This window comes from Bacillus rossius, chromosome 6 (assembly GCF_032445375.1).
Source record: "Bacillus rossius redtenbacheri isolate Brsri chromosome 6, Brsri_v3, whole genome shotgun sequence".
Taxonomy (NCBI): domain Eukaryota; kingdom Metazoa; phylum Arthropoda; class Insecta; order Phasmatodea; family Bacillidae; genus Bacillus; species Bacillus rossius.
The window spans coordinates 37,345,532-37,362,077 of NC_086334.1; the positions used below are offsets into that span (position 1 = coordinate 37,345,532).

General features: G+C 34.8%; 1 protein-coding gene across 1 annotated transcript in view; it reads right to left on the reverse strand.

The window, feature by feature from the left end:
• Positions 1–363: 363 nt before the first annotated feature.
• LOC134533045 (ADP-dependent glucokinase) overlaps positions 364–16,546 on the reverse strand; it is a 31,582-nt gene continuing 15,399 nt past the window's right edge. Inside the window, exons 6-8 of the mRNA XM_063370216.1 lie at positions 12,701–12,807; positions 6,284–6,461; positions 364–5,989 (exon numbers count right to left, since the gene is read on the reverse strand). Of these exons, the coding sequence (XP_063226286.1) occupies positions 5,768–5,989; positions 6,284–6,461; positions 12,701–12,807 (507 nt within the window). The 3' untranslated portion in view covers positions 364–5,767. The remainder of the gene's footprint in view (positions 5,990–6,283; positions 6,462–12,700; positions 12,808–16,546) is intronic.

The following is a 16,546-nucleotide window of genomic DNA, read 5'->3' on the forward strand; positions in this document are numbered from 1 at the left end:
GAAAATGTGTCATGAATGTAAGTTTATTGAAATTTGTATTATGATTTATTATGTAAGTGTTGCATTGTGTTTGTTTTCTTCAGTGTTTACATATTGTCATGCATGTAGTGAAGCCAGCTTATACTACCAACGGTGTGTATAATTTTCTTTATAATTGTAAATATAGGCATTTAAAGTTCAATTTTTTTTTGTCATGATAGCCCAATAGTTTGGTTAATACAAACCCTCGTTATTACAAAGTGCTAAAATTATGGTCCTTTCAGGTTTGTAATAATGAGGTTTGACTGAATCCATAATAGGCCACGAGCATATAGTTGATAGTTGTTGATACCTTCATTCATCATTTTATAAAGAAACAAACACTGATATTTGCATACTTATATTTCATAGGCAATTAAATTTGTGTACAAAATTTAGTTCAAATGTACAGTAATTTACAATATGGTTACATTTCTGTAATATGTATGTATTTACAGGTACTATATAATTCTTGCACAGCCATAACCTCCCTGCTTTTCAGGTCTCTATGCATTATTGTATGCACAAGCAAACAGTGTAGTTAAAAAGTAAATTCTTAAAAAAAATTAAGCAATACAGATTGATTAAAATATGTATTATATCATAATAAACTAATTTGCCTCAAAATGAAAATAATTTATACTTTCGAGCATATATCATTCAATGCAAGCAAATAAAACTTAATCGTTTTATGGAAAAAACTATTCAGGAATCAAAGTACATACTAACATTTTTACAGTCATCTATAGAGTTCAGACACACAGGCCCTCAATTTTTTTTTATAATCCTATACTTAACACCAGACATTTATAGTCACATTTAATATCATGCCTGATTACAAAGTATGTACAACAAAACAATTTTTACCTCAAATGTTTTTTTCTTAAAACACAAATGTTACAAAAATTAACAATCATTTTTCAGATGCAAGGTATGCCTCAACAAAAAAAATGGTACCTACAATCGCAATGCTAGGTTAAGTAAGGAATGTTGGATTTTCGTTGATGGTATCAATAGAACTATTACATTCAAATGCACGTGAAGGAACATGCACTTGAATAGCACAAGGCAGCTATATAGCTATACTAGAATATTTTACATTATAAATTTATGTTAGTACTATTGCTACAACACATGATATATAAATTTAAAAAAAAGCACTATGTCAAAACATTGCATCACCACCAGGATTTAAATAAAACTGTTCTTCAGGCTTTTGTATTAACCAAAAGCATTATATAACTTCATAAATATAAAGAAATATAACAGTCTTAAGGAACAAGCAATCCAATTTTTACAGTTCCATCCATAACTTAGCTATTGCCAACAATTATTCGAGACAAGTACTAAAATAGTTCATAATGTTTTTTTATGTAACAAGTTATACCTCTAACAAAAACCAAAATTATCCTTTAAAAAAATTTTACTACTGCCAGAACAAAAATATTAACCTCAAATTTATAAATGGGGAAAATAATACCTCACTTTTATAAAACTGAACTTTGGGTAAGACAGTCTGTTATTATCAACATGGTACACACCTACACAGTTAATATTTGCATCATGTATATGGTAAACACTGAAATACTGTTTTACGGAATGTCGCTATGTAAAAAAAAAAACTTTTAAAGTTTTGTACAATAATATAATTTATGATGTACCCACTAAATAACTCATTAAAACAGTTTGTTTTACCACACAATACCTCACTACCGTATTCATAAGCTACAAAGTTTGTACACACACATATATATAAGTGGAACTATGCATTATAATCCCACAGACAGGCTAAACCACCATGTGGTGCACGCAAGTAGGCACCGCACTTCGTATCAGCTGTCAAGGCATGGGAAAGGAATGACTAGGTACTCTTGTGATCTACGATGTTATTTACAGCCAGGCACTGGCAAAAACTCACTTAACATTAAAACCACAACCACCTTAAATTGCTCTCTCAAAATATTTGTAACCTGACTTTGTTTCCCCAGTATTTTGCCACACACTATGAAAGAACAGCTGCATTTAAAGTTATCTGAGTTTTAATTACTGCATTGAGGTTATACAGTGCACGTATTTCTTTTTTTTCTTTTTTTTTCCCATAACAAGAAAATCAAGGAGATGCAATGAAAGTAATTTTGCAAGCATTTACATTTTTTAAAATGTACCAAGGTCATTATAAACATAAATTTGCATTGATAAGAGATGAAAGTTCAAATCAAGTAGAATTAATTTCTTGCTACCAATTTAATACCAATATTTTAGTACAAACTTAATGTATACCAACATATTTTTGGTTTTATCAAAATCCGCCATAAAATCTTGTCATTTAATAACAACTTGATTAAAAGAACAGAAGGCAATGTGAAAATGGCCCTTAGTCTGTCATTACTGCATAACGTAACTACAAGTATCATTATAACTAAAATTTTCTAAGGCAATATTTTCTCTAAATGAGCTATTCAGTAATGTGAAGATAGTAGGCCTGGGCGAATATCAGTTGTTTTTTAACCTAAGTGTAGGAACACAGTAGCTGTTAAGAATATTCATCTCTTTTTCTGTTCAGTGTTCCCTCCTCTTAGTGTTACCCCCCTTTTATTTTTTATTTTTGGGAGGGGGAGGGGTGGCACAAAGGAGAAGATAATTGCCTGAGCTGTCACTACCAAAGTGTTAGTGTGGGCCTGCATCTGATTGCCATTCGCTGTGTATTATCCACCACAAAAATGTTGTCAAAGGTTGTTAGGTTTTAGGAGCCTTTGCTGTGAGTAAGCGACCAGATGTTTACCTCGAGATCGATACAAGTTTTTTTCTCTTCACTGCCACATTTTGAACGAAACTAACTACAGAGCAGGCATACCATGTTTCTACCCTGTGATCAGAAAATTGAACTTTATGACTCATGAAATTTTGATTTTTACAGACACGTATTTATCCTGATCAATATGCTGTCAGTTCTAATCTGTTTTTAACGACCTGCCATACACTCTTCTCAGTGAAATACTTTAGCTCAGGCCTGCCGTTTTTACGGATTTTATCTGTTTTCACGGATATTTGAAGCTTAAAACGGACTAACGGATAAACTGCGACATTCACAGATATTTACGACGCTTCGCCGATATTTTCATATTTGAATTTCGTTCGTGTACATATTTACATTCAACTACCTATGAAGTTGTCAAACCATACAAGCATCCAACAGTAAAGCAAACACTCACATTACGTGTAGCGCCATGGAACTTCCAATCATTTAACCACAAACCAAAAACTTTTACTCCCATATATCCTTTCATGAAGTACAATATCTATGGTTTCGGGGGAAATGTTTTTTGTTTGTTGAGTTAAACACTAAGAAGTGTCATGGCGTCAGTAAACATTGGTATTTTTTCCGTTACAATGTTTTAGGTGCGGCATTTGTTTACAAACTTCTTACGTGATTTAAGTAGTAGTTTTGGTCTTAGCTGATTGTGATGGAGAAAAACGAAAGGCTTCGCCGGACAGGTCACTTTATAAACAGCGTTATCGTAAAGAATGGGAGCAAGAATTGAAATGGTTGAAGCGTGGCAAAACGGAATTTTCCGCAGTTTGTTCGACTTGCAACTCGGAACTGAACGTGACAAAGGGCGGCTTGAAGACGCAAGTTCATGCGAAAAACCAACGAGCTGCTGATCAGAGTTGTTCTTTGACGAGTTTTGTAACCAAACCAAACAAAATATTTGATGCGGAACTGTTATGGTCGAACTTAGTTTGTGAAAACAATTTATCTGTGAAACTCGGTGATAATTTCACGAAACTTGTCCCGAAAATGTTTCCAGATAGTGAAATCGCAAGAAACTTTCTCGAACTAAAACTAGCCAGATAATTATTCAATCTTTGGGTACATCAGCTGCAGTGAAAACACAATTTTTCACACTGATGATTGATGAATCAACTGATGTTACAGTCACTAGGCAGGTTGTAGTGTTAGCAAGGTTCTTTCCATCTACGATTGTTGAAACTCATCTGTACAAAGTAATGGCTTTGAGTGGTGCTGCAACTGGAGAAAAACTGCTGTGGAAAGGGTTTTCAGCAATCTCAAGATGGTTAAAACTGTTTACAGATTGTCAATGGAATCACCAATGTTAAATGTGCTGTTGCATTGCAGAATAAGAACATCTGCAGGTCTGGCTTTCAAGCCCACTGACGAGATGCGGAAAAGAGCACAGAACATGAAAAAGTAGCTAGTTAATGATGTGAAATACATTTGTTTTTTTAAACTTGTAAATAACTTCAGTTGTATGGATGTATTTACAGCTTGTAAATAAGAAAAGCACCAAAACCTATACTGAAGAGAAATTTTTAAATTACTTTTCATTTTATTGTGATACCAACTATTAGTTTTATAATGTAAGCGACAAATCTCAAAAAATTTTTACATTCATTTGATTTTTTTTAAATTATGTTTTGGAATGCAATGTATACCGGTATTTAAAATTACAGCGAAAAATAAATTATGTCAGTTACGGCTATAAATTTTACAGGATTTTTAAATGCTGTAAAGAGGATTTAGGAACCTAATTTGGTGGCAGGCCTGGCATAAAGTGTCACAGTATGAAATTAATGGGAAAACATGTATTCCACTGCTTTGTAAACTTGCAAAGGCAATGCTTATTCTTCCACACAACAATGCAGGGGTGGAAAAGATATTTTGTTAGCTCAACCTTATCAAGACAGCGCACAGGTCATGTCTTGAATCGCTAATGCTAAATGCTTTGTTGCATATCTCTTCTAGGAAGAATATGGCAGAATTCCAGCCAACAGAAGAAATGAGGAATAGGGCAAAACATCTGAAAAAGTGATATTTAAATACTGCCAGTGGTGAAGTGTAGGCTACGTGTGTGTGTGTAAATACTTGTAAAAAGTGTTAAAAATTGAATTGTTTTGATTGAAGTATACTTACGTACATTATGATCAGGTAATTTTCCTAAAAATTGCATATTTTTTTGTATTTTTTAATGTACAGGATTTTACAGGATATTTTATATTCAAAACAAGGATATTACAGGATATTTCACTTTTCAATCAAGGATATTGTTTTCAAAGTGGTGGAAGCCCTCCTTTAGCTGATAACTTGAGAGTAAGTAATGGTTCCGAATTACTGTGTTAAATCCGGCTTTACTGTATTAGCATTCTCAAAATTTACGTAGCCAGATGTAGCAAAACAAACTCCACTTAAATAACCGCAACACAATACAAAAATCCCGTTGAAGTTTTTTCCCCACTCTACGAGAAAATTTCTGTGATCCCAAAATTATTACAGAGTTTCGAGATCTCGCACAGCTGTATTTGTGAATGGCTGACTATTCGCTTTTTCGAAATGTTAGTATTCAAAATTGAATTGAATACGGATAATAATATATTTGTTTTGAAATTTGAATATTCGCACAGGCCTAGAAGATTCCACTTTAATAAACTTTCTCAAATGAATTTTTGTCACTATGTAAAACAGTTACTGAAAAGATTTTCTAATTATTCATCTTAATGCTAAAAACTTGGTGCATGTCAACGCATTGTATTATAGAGGGTATATCTTTAAGAGAACTTGAACTGCCAATGTTCAAATTACATGCGTAATTTATAATATGATATTAATTACACGTGCAGGTGAAATTATTCAAAACAACATAATTTTTGAATGTGAGCATATAGGTTTTTCATGTGCTATAGCTTTAAAACCAAAGAACTGTATCTCAAAGTCAATGCTGGAAGTGGCCCACTAGAGCTGCAGGACGAGCCCGGCCGAGGATATGTTGTCCCCACCGCCGGCCGTCTGGTGGGCCCGGGTGCACACCAGCACCGGGGCCACGCAGATCTGCACCTCCCCCTCGCTCCAGCACGACACCGGGTGGTCCAGCTCCAAGGGCACGCGCTGGGACCCCCGGGCCACAGACGTGGAGAAGCTCTCGTCCATTATCAGCGTTGCCTTGTCCACGTCCACCTGCACATTCGTTCACATTCATCTTGACACATTCTTTGACTTAATTCTTGTGGTGAGGAAGATTGATTTAAAGCAATTTCATGGACATGCACCATTGCTAGTTTACACCCTTATGTTGTAAAAAAAACCTCTAGAACAAGTAAATAAACACACTGAGAACACAGCAAAGGAAGTGTGCAAAAAAAAAAAAAACGATTTTACTGTATAATTTGATTGGTAAAATATTTGATATTTGATATTTGTGAATAATTTATATTTGATTTGAAATTGGTTTTGAAGCCCGGGATGCAGCACCTGCTTAGAGCCGCAGACGTGGCGGTTGGCGGTGAGTGAGGCCTTGGCGGCTGCGGCCATGGAGTTCCTCCACGGGGAGGAGGCGCTGGTCATGATGGCCTGGTACGCCAGCGTGTGGACGTGCAGTCTCGTGAGCAGGCGGCCGCCCGGCACCGTGCCGCTCCTTTCCCGCACCAGCCTGTCACCAACCAGATCACTAGCAGTCGTTACACCAACTACCATTTACACTCTTGCCTAACCCAGGACCATTCACATCAGACTATGCTATGGGAGGTCAACCAAAGCCATCAGACACACACCACAGCCCCAACATCACAGCTCTTGGTTATGGCCCGATTCAAAGACTTTGTGAAAATGGATGGAAGCTAGATCACAAAACGGTGATTTACTACGGTCCAGAACTAAGCTGTCGATTCAGCCCTATTATGTATTTTTTTTATTTTTACTTATCAAGTTGAGAAGAAATGTTGCAACTCTTAAATAATTTCATTAATCATGATTAGGGACAAATTTATACATGGTGAATTGCAATAAAATCGAAACAACACTACAAAGCAAGCCAATACTACATATAACACTGAAATGTAACTAAAAACATTAAATCAATCTGCAATTCGACCTAACTTAACTTAAATTATAAAAAAAATAATCTTTTATCGTGATGAATTCATTGACTGTAATTTATCTCCATGGTGACCACACAAAAGCTCAAATGAAATTCCCTGGATTTTTCAGGGTTTCCCTGACCTGATTATAATTTTCCCTGAACATGATTTTGCACTGTAAGCGTTGAACAGGCAAATTAATACAAAGATCTTAATTTTATTCAAGGATGAGCAATATAAATGTGATAATATGCATCTCTAGTTGTTTACTATCAATGTACAAAACTCACTGAGAGTAAAAGCATTATGACATTATGTATGTAACCCAAATTAATTGTAGCAGATAATTAAATTACCAAAATAAGCAGCAGACATTCTAAAAGAGAGCAATTTTTCCATAAAAATAATAAAAATTCCAAAATTATATATTTTTTTTACTTGCTGACATTGTGGTACTAGTATTATAGTAGTGTACAAGTAATTGACCATTTTAAAGAAAGGTTATGTTATGTACATTAAAAAATTATAAAATTGTGAGAATATTTGGTTAGGTTAGGTTACCTACATTAGATTTACTTTAAACTGAGTTAACTGTTAGCTTCATTAAAAACACTATAAAATAGAATGTTTGGTTAGTTTTAGTTAGCTATTGGTAATTCTAACCAATTGTTCAAACAATATTTCGTACAACACCCTCTTCTTTTTTGCAGAAAAGTGGCTCTCCTAAGCTGTGCTACTGAATAAACCTCGCACCAATACTTAAGACCATAACCAAAAGAATTTTATTATAATAAGCCTTAAACCAATCTTAGAACTATATTTCAAATTTCTATTAATTTTTTCCAGCCTTGCATAATCATTCCAAATTATAAATTTGCTTAAAGGTTTTCTGTAAAAATAATATAGCATTCTCTGTACCATTGCAGTCTTCTACCAGTTACCAGTTTTTTTTTTCCTAGCAATATTCTTTCCACAAGAATACTATTTAAAGTTTCAATACTTCCATTAAAATTCTGAATGTAAATAGTAAATACACATCCCTACAGATATTAGGCTATTAATATTTAATTTGTTTACTTCAATTAAGCGCCATTAAAATTTTTGCCACAATTTCCTCTAGTCATGTACATGACTTTCTTCCCATAGCTGATTTCGCATTACTTAATAAATTTGAATCCTTTAGGGTTTTTCAGCTGCCATAGATAATCATAGCAATGTCTTTTTCACAAAAAATATGCACTTTCAAACCACGTGCAAGATAAGTTGCCCATTAAGCAACAGCAGGTTAACCAAACTTGAAGCTTAAAGAAACTTTTCCTATGCTGCATTGCACTGCAGCATTGTCAAGTTTTGAATAAACAGCACAATTTTGAAAATGATACAGGTAACTTGCATCTTTATAACAAATGGCCACTGAAGACATCATTACAATTCAGAAACAAGCTTATCTCAAAATTTCCCTGACTCATAAATAAAATCCCTGACTACTCTCGGTTCTCCCAGTTTTCCCAGTCTGTGGCCACCTTGATGTAACATGAATTTGTACAAGAATGTATGACCTAAATGGATTTAAAAATTTTTTGTTATATACTGTTTGATCTAGCATCTATTATATTAGTAACAGAGTTTTACATTAATGACAGCAAATATTTCAAACACACAACTTGCTGATTTATATTCATTTCTCTGAGTAGTTCTGTTCTAGACAAGCTTGTTACCAATGATTTTACTGTACATGTGTATCAGGTGTCAATCAAAATGAGAATATTTTGGTGAAAAAAGTATTAAGAAAATTTTCATATTTTTTTCAAAATACACTTTTTTAATGAATTAAGACAATATATAAAAAAAATAAAATATAATTCTGGCTCGGAAGGGGCTATCATCCCCACCGCTTCCTTGAAGCCGCACTTGGTCTAATTTGACATAAATTCCAGGAAAGTCTTTCAGCTACGAGACTCACATTAAAAACGCCAAGACATCACAGGGATTTAAATGTTTTTTTTTTTTTTACTAAAAATTTGGTTGTCTGTAAAGTCGGTTTACGGACGATAATTTAACGTGACGTCATAACAAAACATTGATGAAATGATTGATCCAGAAGAAAATGCAATATCATATTCAGCCTGAGAGTGAGCCGTCATAGGTTTTTGCAACCGAACAATTTAGGCATTAAAAATATTATATTCTTTGAGGAAGAAATTTTTTAAAATATTTTTCTATCTTTTGTATGATAAAATCTACCTCTGCATACTTTTATGAATAAAATTGAATCATTTTTATTGAATTATCACTATTTTGTATGGATACAAAGAAGAAGTGAAATGAAATCTACAATTTAATTAATAAATTTACTTTTATTTGCATTCATTAATTCAAATACAGTAAGTCCTCGGTTTACGTCGGGGTTACGTTCCTGAAAACCGCGACGTAAATAGAAACGACGCAAAATGAGCCATGTTTCATGCCACCGGCCGACCACGGCCCAAGGTCGGCCGGAAGCGCTGGCATACAGACGTGACAACGGGCAATTTTATCAGCAAATTACAACTGACAGCGTGGGAAACAAGTCCAACTAGTACTTCTCAGCTTTATAGAATGGTTATTTAACCAGCTGCTTTATTACCTTTATTGATTGAAATATAAAAACCGATATATAGTCGTTTGGAAGACATCTTATGAAGAAAAAATCATAAATTGCAGTGAGCTGATACTGTAGGCCTACTACAAACGCATTTAATCACGATAAAGTTAACAACGGCACGTTTAAAACTCCGGCCAACTCAATGATATCATAGCGACTGAAGTGTAGAGCTGTAGCAAACCGTATGTATTCGTTACTGAGTAACGGGTGCGGCATCTAGTAACGAGTAACGAAACGTTACACACAAATGCATTTCGTTACTCGCATTTTTCGTATGTTTTACGCATGCGCGCACTTATTCGTTACAAAGAACGATGTTTGTTTATTAAGAAAAGTATAATTTGGAAAATCGTCGTCCAAGTTGTTTACTGTTTATTAAAGGTATTGTGTGTGTAGACAAAGTTTGAGATTGGAACAGAAACAACGTAAGAAAGTATTTTCTACAAATTATAAATATGTATGTTTTTGTTTTTTATTATCGCGTATTTTCACGTTTTTTGTTCTTATCTTAAAAGAGATATTATAATAAAGCTGCTCTAATGAGATTTTATTGTTTCTTGGTTAACAAAAGCTGTTAATTATCAAATACTTTTAATTGTTTATATTCGATTTATTATTATTTACGCGACGTCATACTGTACACGTACGAAATACGACTCGATTTGTTGCTGTTACATAACATAGCATGTTATGCGGTGTCAGAAGTAACGAGTAACGATACGAAAGTAACGAGTACTAATTGTTATAGTAACGAATACATACAGGTACACTTTTTTTAGTTACTTTTACACCTCTACTGAAGTGCCAAGGAGTTGGACGAAAAGGGGTAGGAGAAAATGCTGTGTCGTTGCGGGAAGTAGATAACACTTTTACGTGCGAGATACGTGGGTGGCCGAGCGGGCGGGCTGGTAGTATTGCATCACCGCGCGGAGAGCAGCGGAGAGCAGGAAGCGTCCCTCATGATGTATCATAAGATAAAGCGGTGAACGTGTAGCTTACGCTACATAGCATAAATTAACTACCGAAGGAAACAAAGAATTATAAACGAATTATATACGGTTTTTTGGTTAAAATTACGATTTACGGTCATTGTAAACGACGTTATTGTGAATCGGCGACAACTTAAATTGAAACATGAGTACTCAAACATTAGCGACGTTAATCCGAAACGACGTAAATCGGTACGACGTAAATAGAGGACTTACTGTATATTTATTACTTTTGAAGTGTCGTGTGCGCCGTATTTATTTTTACAAGTACAAAAAAAAATTTCAGCTGCCAGGATTAGATCCATGAACCTATCGATTGGTAGTCAGCGTTGCTAACCGCACAGCTACGAGGCCATATTGGAAACAATTGTTTCAGATGTTATAAATTTATAATATTCCACGCACAATATTTGTTTGAATTTCTTTTAACTAGCATATTCTCTGTTGGACTCGAAATAATTACACCCTCGTGGGCTCATAACTATAATACTGTGTGTGATTTAGTTGATCAAATAATAACTCATGACAAATAATTACCAGTGTCAAACTAAAGCGTGAAAAGTATCATACCAGCAATAAATATTTAGTTACACAGCTAAAACAATACTCATACAACACTGTTTAAATATATTGATTTACACTAGTAATTAAAATAATACGTACTTGTAAGAACGCCATTTCATTGCGAATATACTCCAGTGGCGCGGTGCACAACAATAACCTCTAACCCTGCTATGTTGTCGTCTGCCCTGAGCAATACGCCGCCACGTGCCGGCCGAGTTCTCTGTACCGTCCGCAACATACCAGAGAGATGCCACGCATGCGTAAACAGGACACATCCGTAGTGGGACAATTTTTTGTGCGTGCAGCCAGCGTTCACCCATTTATTAGACGTCACGTCAAAAACATTCAATCCTGTCCTGAGTCAATATGTATTCTCATAAACATGACCTAAAAAATGTATTATTATTGTGTGTATTGCGATACATCAAATTTTGCTTTTAAAATTCATTTCAACTAGTAATTGATTCCAACAGTTCTCAACAAATTAACCAGCAAGAACTATAAATATAATCTCAAGATCCGGTTCCACGGTGCTACAGAAAGCTTGCCATACCTTTTAGTGTGAAAGTACAATAAACTTCTGTAAAAAAGCTTTTGTAAGGGGGGGATGTACATTTATAGGGAAAAAAACACCACGCATCCATAAACACGTGTGCACACACATATTGATAACTTCCATTTCAACCCCTTGTGACACCTGAAAGAAAAGTTTGTAAATCTTGAAAAATTGCAGTGGGCCAACAGCTTCCCTCCCTTTCACTTCCCTGCCTTCAGGATCATTTGGAAAGAAACCACCACACGGGCAGGATGTGTCCATCATAAACAAAAGAGTTCTTTGTGCTGAGATCCTGACCCTTTTACTGTCCCTCTTTTCACTTGGAGAGAGTGATCATTATTTTAACTTAAAGTACACATGTATAAAAATAACACAGGCTCAATATAGATGTACTCTTAAAATACCCTAAATAAACTACCATTACTTAAAGTTGTCTACTACTCATGAACTGTAGGTGTTTGCTATCATTTCTGCAGCCCTTCATTACTTCTAACTCAACCAACAAATCATGTGTGTATATCCTCTTTTAAACTACATACACTTTGTTAAACCTGAGGGTTACATCCATTACCCAACTACAATATATAACGTGTATTGTTTTGGTGTGATGCTACTTATATATTTTTTATAATTTACTTAATCTCTTGTGAATAGATGTTTACATTTTTCAATCATATTTTTATGTGCCTAAATTAAAAATTGCCTCAGAGGATGTAGGTTCCGTGCTACTGTAGCCACATAGCGAGACATTAAGAACCTATGCTGCCTAGGGGCAGGTGACTTGTTTGTGGTGGAATCATGGTGAAGTGGGACACTTAAGTCATATTGAACAAATAAACATGCCATTAGGACATACTGTTCCTTTGGTATGACTGGAAATTGTGTGGAAACCATACCAGGAAAAAGGTATGACCGAAACATCACTAATTTCAACGTAACAGATTTGAGCTTTGTTAGTATATATTCAAGACACAAGGGATTGTTTCACAGGACCAAGCAGTTAAAAGACCTAAGGGACTTCTGAAATGAGAGTGAAAAGCACAAGTGGGAGCTACGCACCTGAACACATGCCTCATCTGGTCAAGGACCACTGCCACTCGGGGGATGGCATCAGCAACCAGACTCACGTTCCCGTACACCAGTGTGCTGTGCAGGTTTGCCAACTCCTGCAGCACGAGGCATAGCAGTGCTCAGTTTGGCCAGGCAGCACACACTACATACATCACGATGCCACAGCAAATATTCAGGATGTGGTGCATCATTGTGAAATTATTGCCAAATTAGTGTCGCTTCTCTTTACGTCCACTTGGACTAAAATTTTAGGTTTAGAAACTTTTCACACATTTACTTTATTCCTATGTTTAATCCATATCATTTTACTAGCATTTTAAGTAATACGATTTTAACTAACCTTCGTAGCTTCCAATTTTTCTCACACTGACAAGATACAAATACTACTTAAAAGTTACCACTTTGGTTTTGGAGGTGAAAAAAAAATGGCCATAAATAGCTCAGGTAAAGTCTAGCTGAAAAATCTGAATTATTTAATTGCTGGAAAAAATTGAAGTTGTAATTATAAACACCAGGCTTATAACGTCTGGTAAAACTATATACCAATATTTACAATGTTGAAGTAGTCAGAACACATATTAAATCTATGTATTTCAGAAGAATTTGAAAATGAATTATGTACATACAGTGAAACTCTGTTAAGAAGCTTTTCTAGGGAATGTCAAAAAAAAAACTTCTTAGAAGCGTAAAGGAAAATTTCCTCTCTTTCATAGTTAACTAATAGTATAATTGAACAAATTTACAAATGTAAAAAATTTCTTATTAAATTAGGCCCTTAAGACTATATTACAAAACAAAGTTTAAATTTATTATTGAAAGAAACAAATTTGATTTTCATATATGTATGTTGAATAGTAAATGTCTGTACAAAACAAGTACAATAATACATATTTTTAATTAATTTTTTCGAGAAAAAAAAAAGATCCAGTGTTGTCTGCTTAGAGATCTTCTCAGTTCCTGCATTATGAAATTTTCAATATGCCAGACACTTTACCAAATACTGCACATTTGCAGTTACTTGAATGAAGTCCCGCATCCTTCCAGATGCACTAAAGTGACAGAAAAGGTTGGTTTTGGTGGTGCTTTGCTTCACTCTCCTCGTCCTCTTCATCTTCGTTGTCGTCGTCGTCTTCTACTGCAACCACGTCACTGTTGCTGCTGTTTGCTATCACTTCAACTCTCCGAGGCTCACAAGGAAGAACATCACTGTCAGCTTTAACACAGTTATCATAACTACAAGTAATATTTAGTTTGCCCTGCAAACTTTTCCATGCATTATTGCATGCACCCTCACCACCAAAATCACCCTCATCAGTTGGGCCTACAATGTCACCTCCAAAGCCTGCCTTCTTAAAGCAGTTGCCAATGATGGTTGGGTTCAACAAATTCCAAGAAGCCGCAAGGAAATGCAGTGCATCTAAAAGGGCTAGAAAACATCATTTAAGGACCTATGAAAATAAGATACCTATTTCAATAAAACAAAGCTTTTCAATAAATGGTACAAGGGTTAGAAAACATCATTTAAGGATTTTAATTTACCTATGAAAATAAGATACCTATCTCAATAAAATAAAGCTTTTCAATGGTGGAAATTTGGGTGTTGCATGATTCAATTTTGTGATTAGACTGCACACCAGTCTCTTGCGGTAATACTCTTTTGGTATCTTGATCACAATCTGATCCATGGGTTGCAGCACTATTGTGGAATTCGCAGGAAGAAACTCTATCTTCAAAATTCTCAAGTTTGTTGTTCATTCTTTGGATGGACAGGGCAGTGGTTCATAAATACAGGGCTTGTAACAGGTAAAAGGCTAAAAAAAAGTGAAAAAGTGACTTCAGATTTTTAAAAAAGTGACTTTAAGTGACTTTTCAAGGAGTAAAAATTGACAAAGTGATATGTGTAAAAACAAAACAAAATAAAGAAAATGGTCCTCCCCAACCACCCCTTGCCATTTTCCTTATTTACTTTTTAACTTTTAGTTCTATTACTTACATAATACATTTAACAACATGATTTAAAATTTTGCATACATGAGCTAGCTCAAAGATTATTCACTTGTTTTCATTGTAACAATTGAGTTCAAATACACACTATATCCTTTCCAGTATACATTAATTATTACATAAAAACTATTATAGAGCATTATTATTAATAAACCATTACAAAGTATACAAATGCAGATAGAAACCTAAATAAATTGTTTCAATAACAATAATGATTTTATTCAAGTGAATGAGGTAAAGCATATAGTATTTGCAATATAAAAAAATTTATAAAAAACCCCAAGTACTTAATATCAAATTGAAAGGCTAATATAAAAATTCAAAATATAAAATACATAAACACAGAAAGCTATTTTAATACACTTACACATTTTCTATACAAAACAAAACTTCAGTCTTTCTTTTTTAATGACTGTTGAAAAAAGTCTTTAATCAACTTGTTTTTTTTTTCTCTATTGATTTAGTCAAAGTTTGATGTACATGCTTTGTTTCAGCAGCTTGAACTTGGACTTTTTTAGCCCCTTCAATCATAGCTTGGGCCAACGTAACTTCTTTGAAGTCTCTTTTCTTCAGTGCTTTTATGAGTCTTCATCCAGAAGTGTTAAGCCACTTCCTTCAATTTCTTCGTATTCCTTCCTACATTTCTTCAACTTTTGCTCATCCTCTTCAATTGTTCTTTTCTGATTTTCCAACTTCTCTAGTTGTTCTTTTTCTTTTGCTTTTCTTTCTAGATCTTTCTGTTCTTCCAGTAACTTTTTTTTTCTCTCTCCTTTCTTTCTCTTCTAGGTAGGCATTATAACTCTTGTAAGCAACACGTCCCATTCTCAAGAGCTCATCCGTAATAGGGACTAGACATGGTTTATTATCATACTTTTTCAGTGCACTCTTTACAGTCATTATTGCATTTAACGTTCTTTCAGACATTGAGGCCCAATCAGTGGTCAATGTCCTACATGAAGATGAAAACCCCTTTTCAACATCAGCACTACCATGTGAAGGTGATAGTGCTGCTTTCACAACTTTGGTTACGTTAGGGTACTTTGGACCAGTGCCGCATACATTCTTCAGCTCCATGAACTGTGTCCAGTACACATCCACCGACACACATGCAGTTGAGGTTTCTTCCTCTCTTTGCAGTAGTTTCCATTCGTCCAATAGCAAGTCATTCAGGACGTCACATGGCATAGCTCATGATATTTCAAGTAGGCTATGATAGCTCTCTGGTAAACATCTCTTATCAGGATTGAGACAGGATAAGCTCTTGAGAAGAGCAGAACCAAGTGATGACTTTTTGACAATGTGCTTTATACTTTCAGTGAAATGTTTTTGAACACCCAAGAAGAATAAACTCCTTTCCTTTTCAGATGTACCATTCAAGGCATTTCTGACTTCATCCCCAACAACAATATCATTAATGGGAAGCAAATTATGTGTACAAAACACATCTTCAACACAGTCTAGTTTTAAATTCTTTAGACAGTCTGTGGTGCAGATTCTTCCAAGTAAGGTAGTAACTAATGATTCAAGTCGGGAATGAAGCAGATGAATTAGAGGTTCATTTCTCTGAAAAATCTGTTACACTGCTAAACAATATTGCACTTGAAATTAAAAACAATATTGAGCTTTGATTGTAGGCTTTTTCACTTGACGGACATTTTCAAGTAGCGTGGGGTTTCCATTAATTTTGTTTTTTTTTGGGGGATGTAGCTCAAAAAATACTTGCGCACAGCAGTCCACTGCTCTTGTAACCTTTTTGCTGCTGAACATAATGTGAGCCACCGACTTGAGCAATGCTTTACAAAATTATGTTTTGGGAGCTTCAAAGATGTC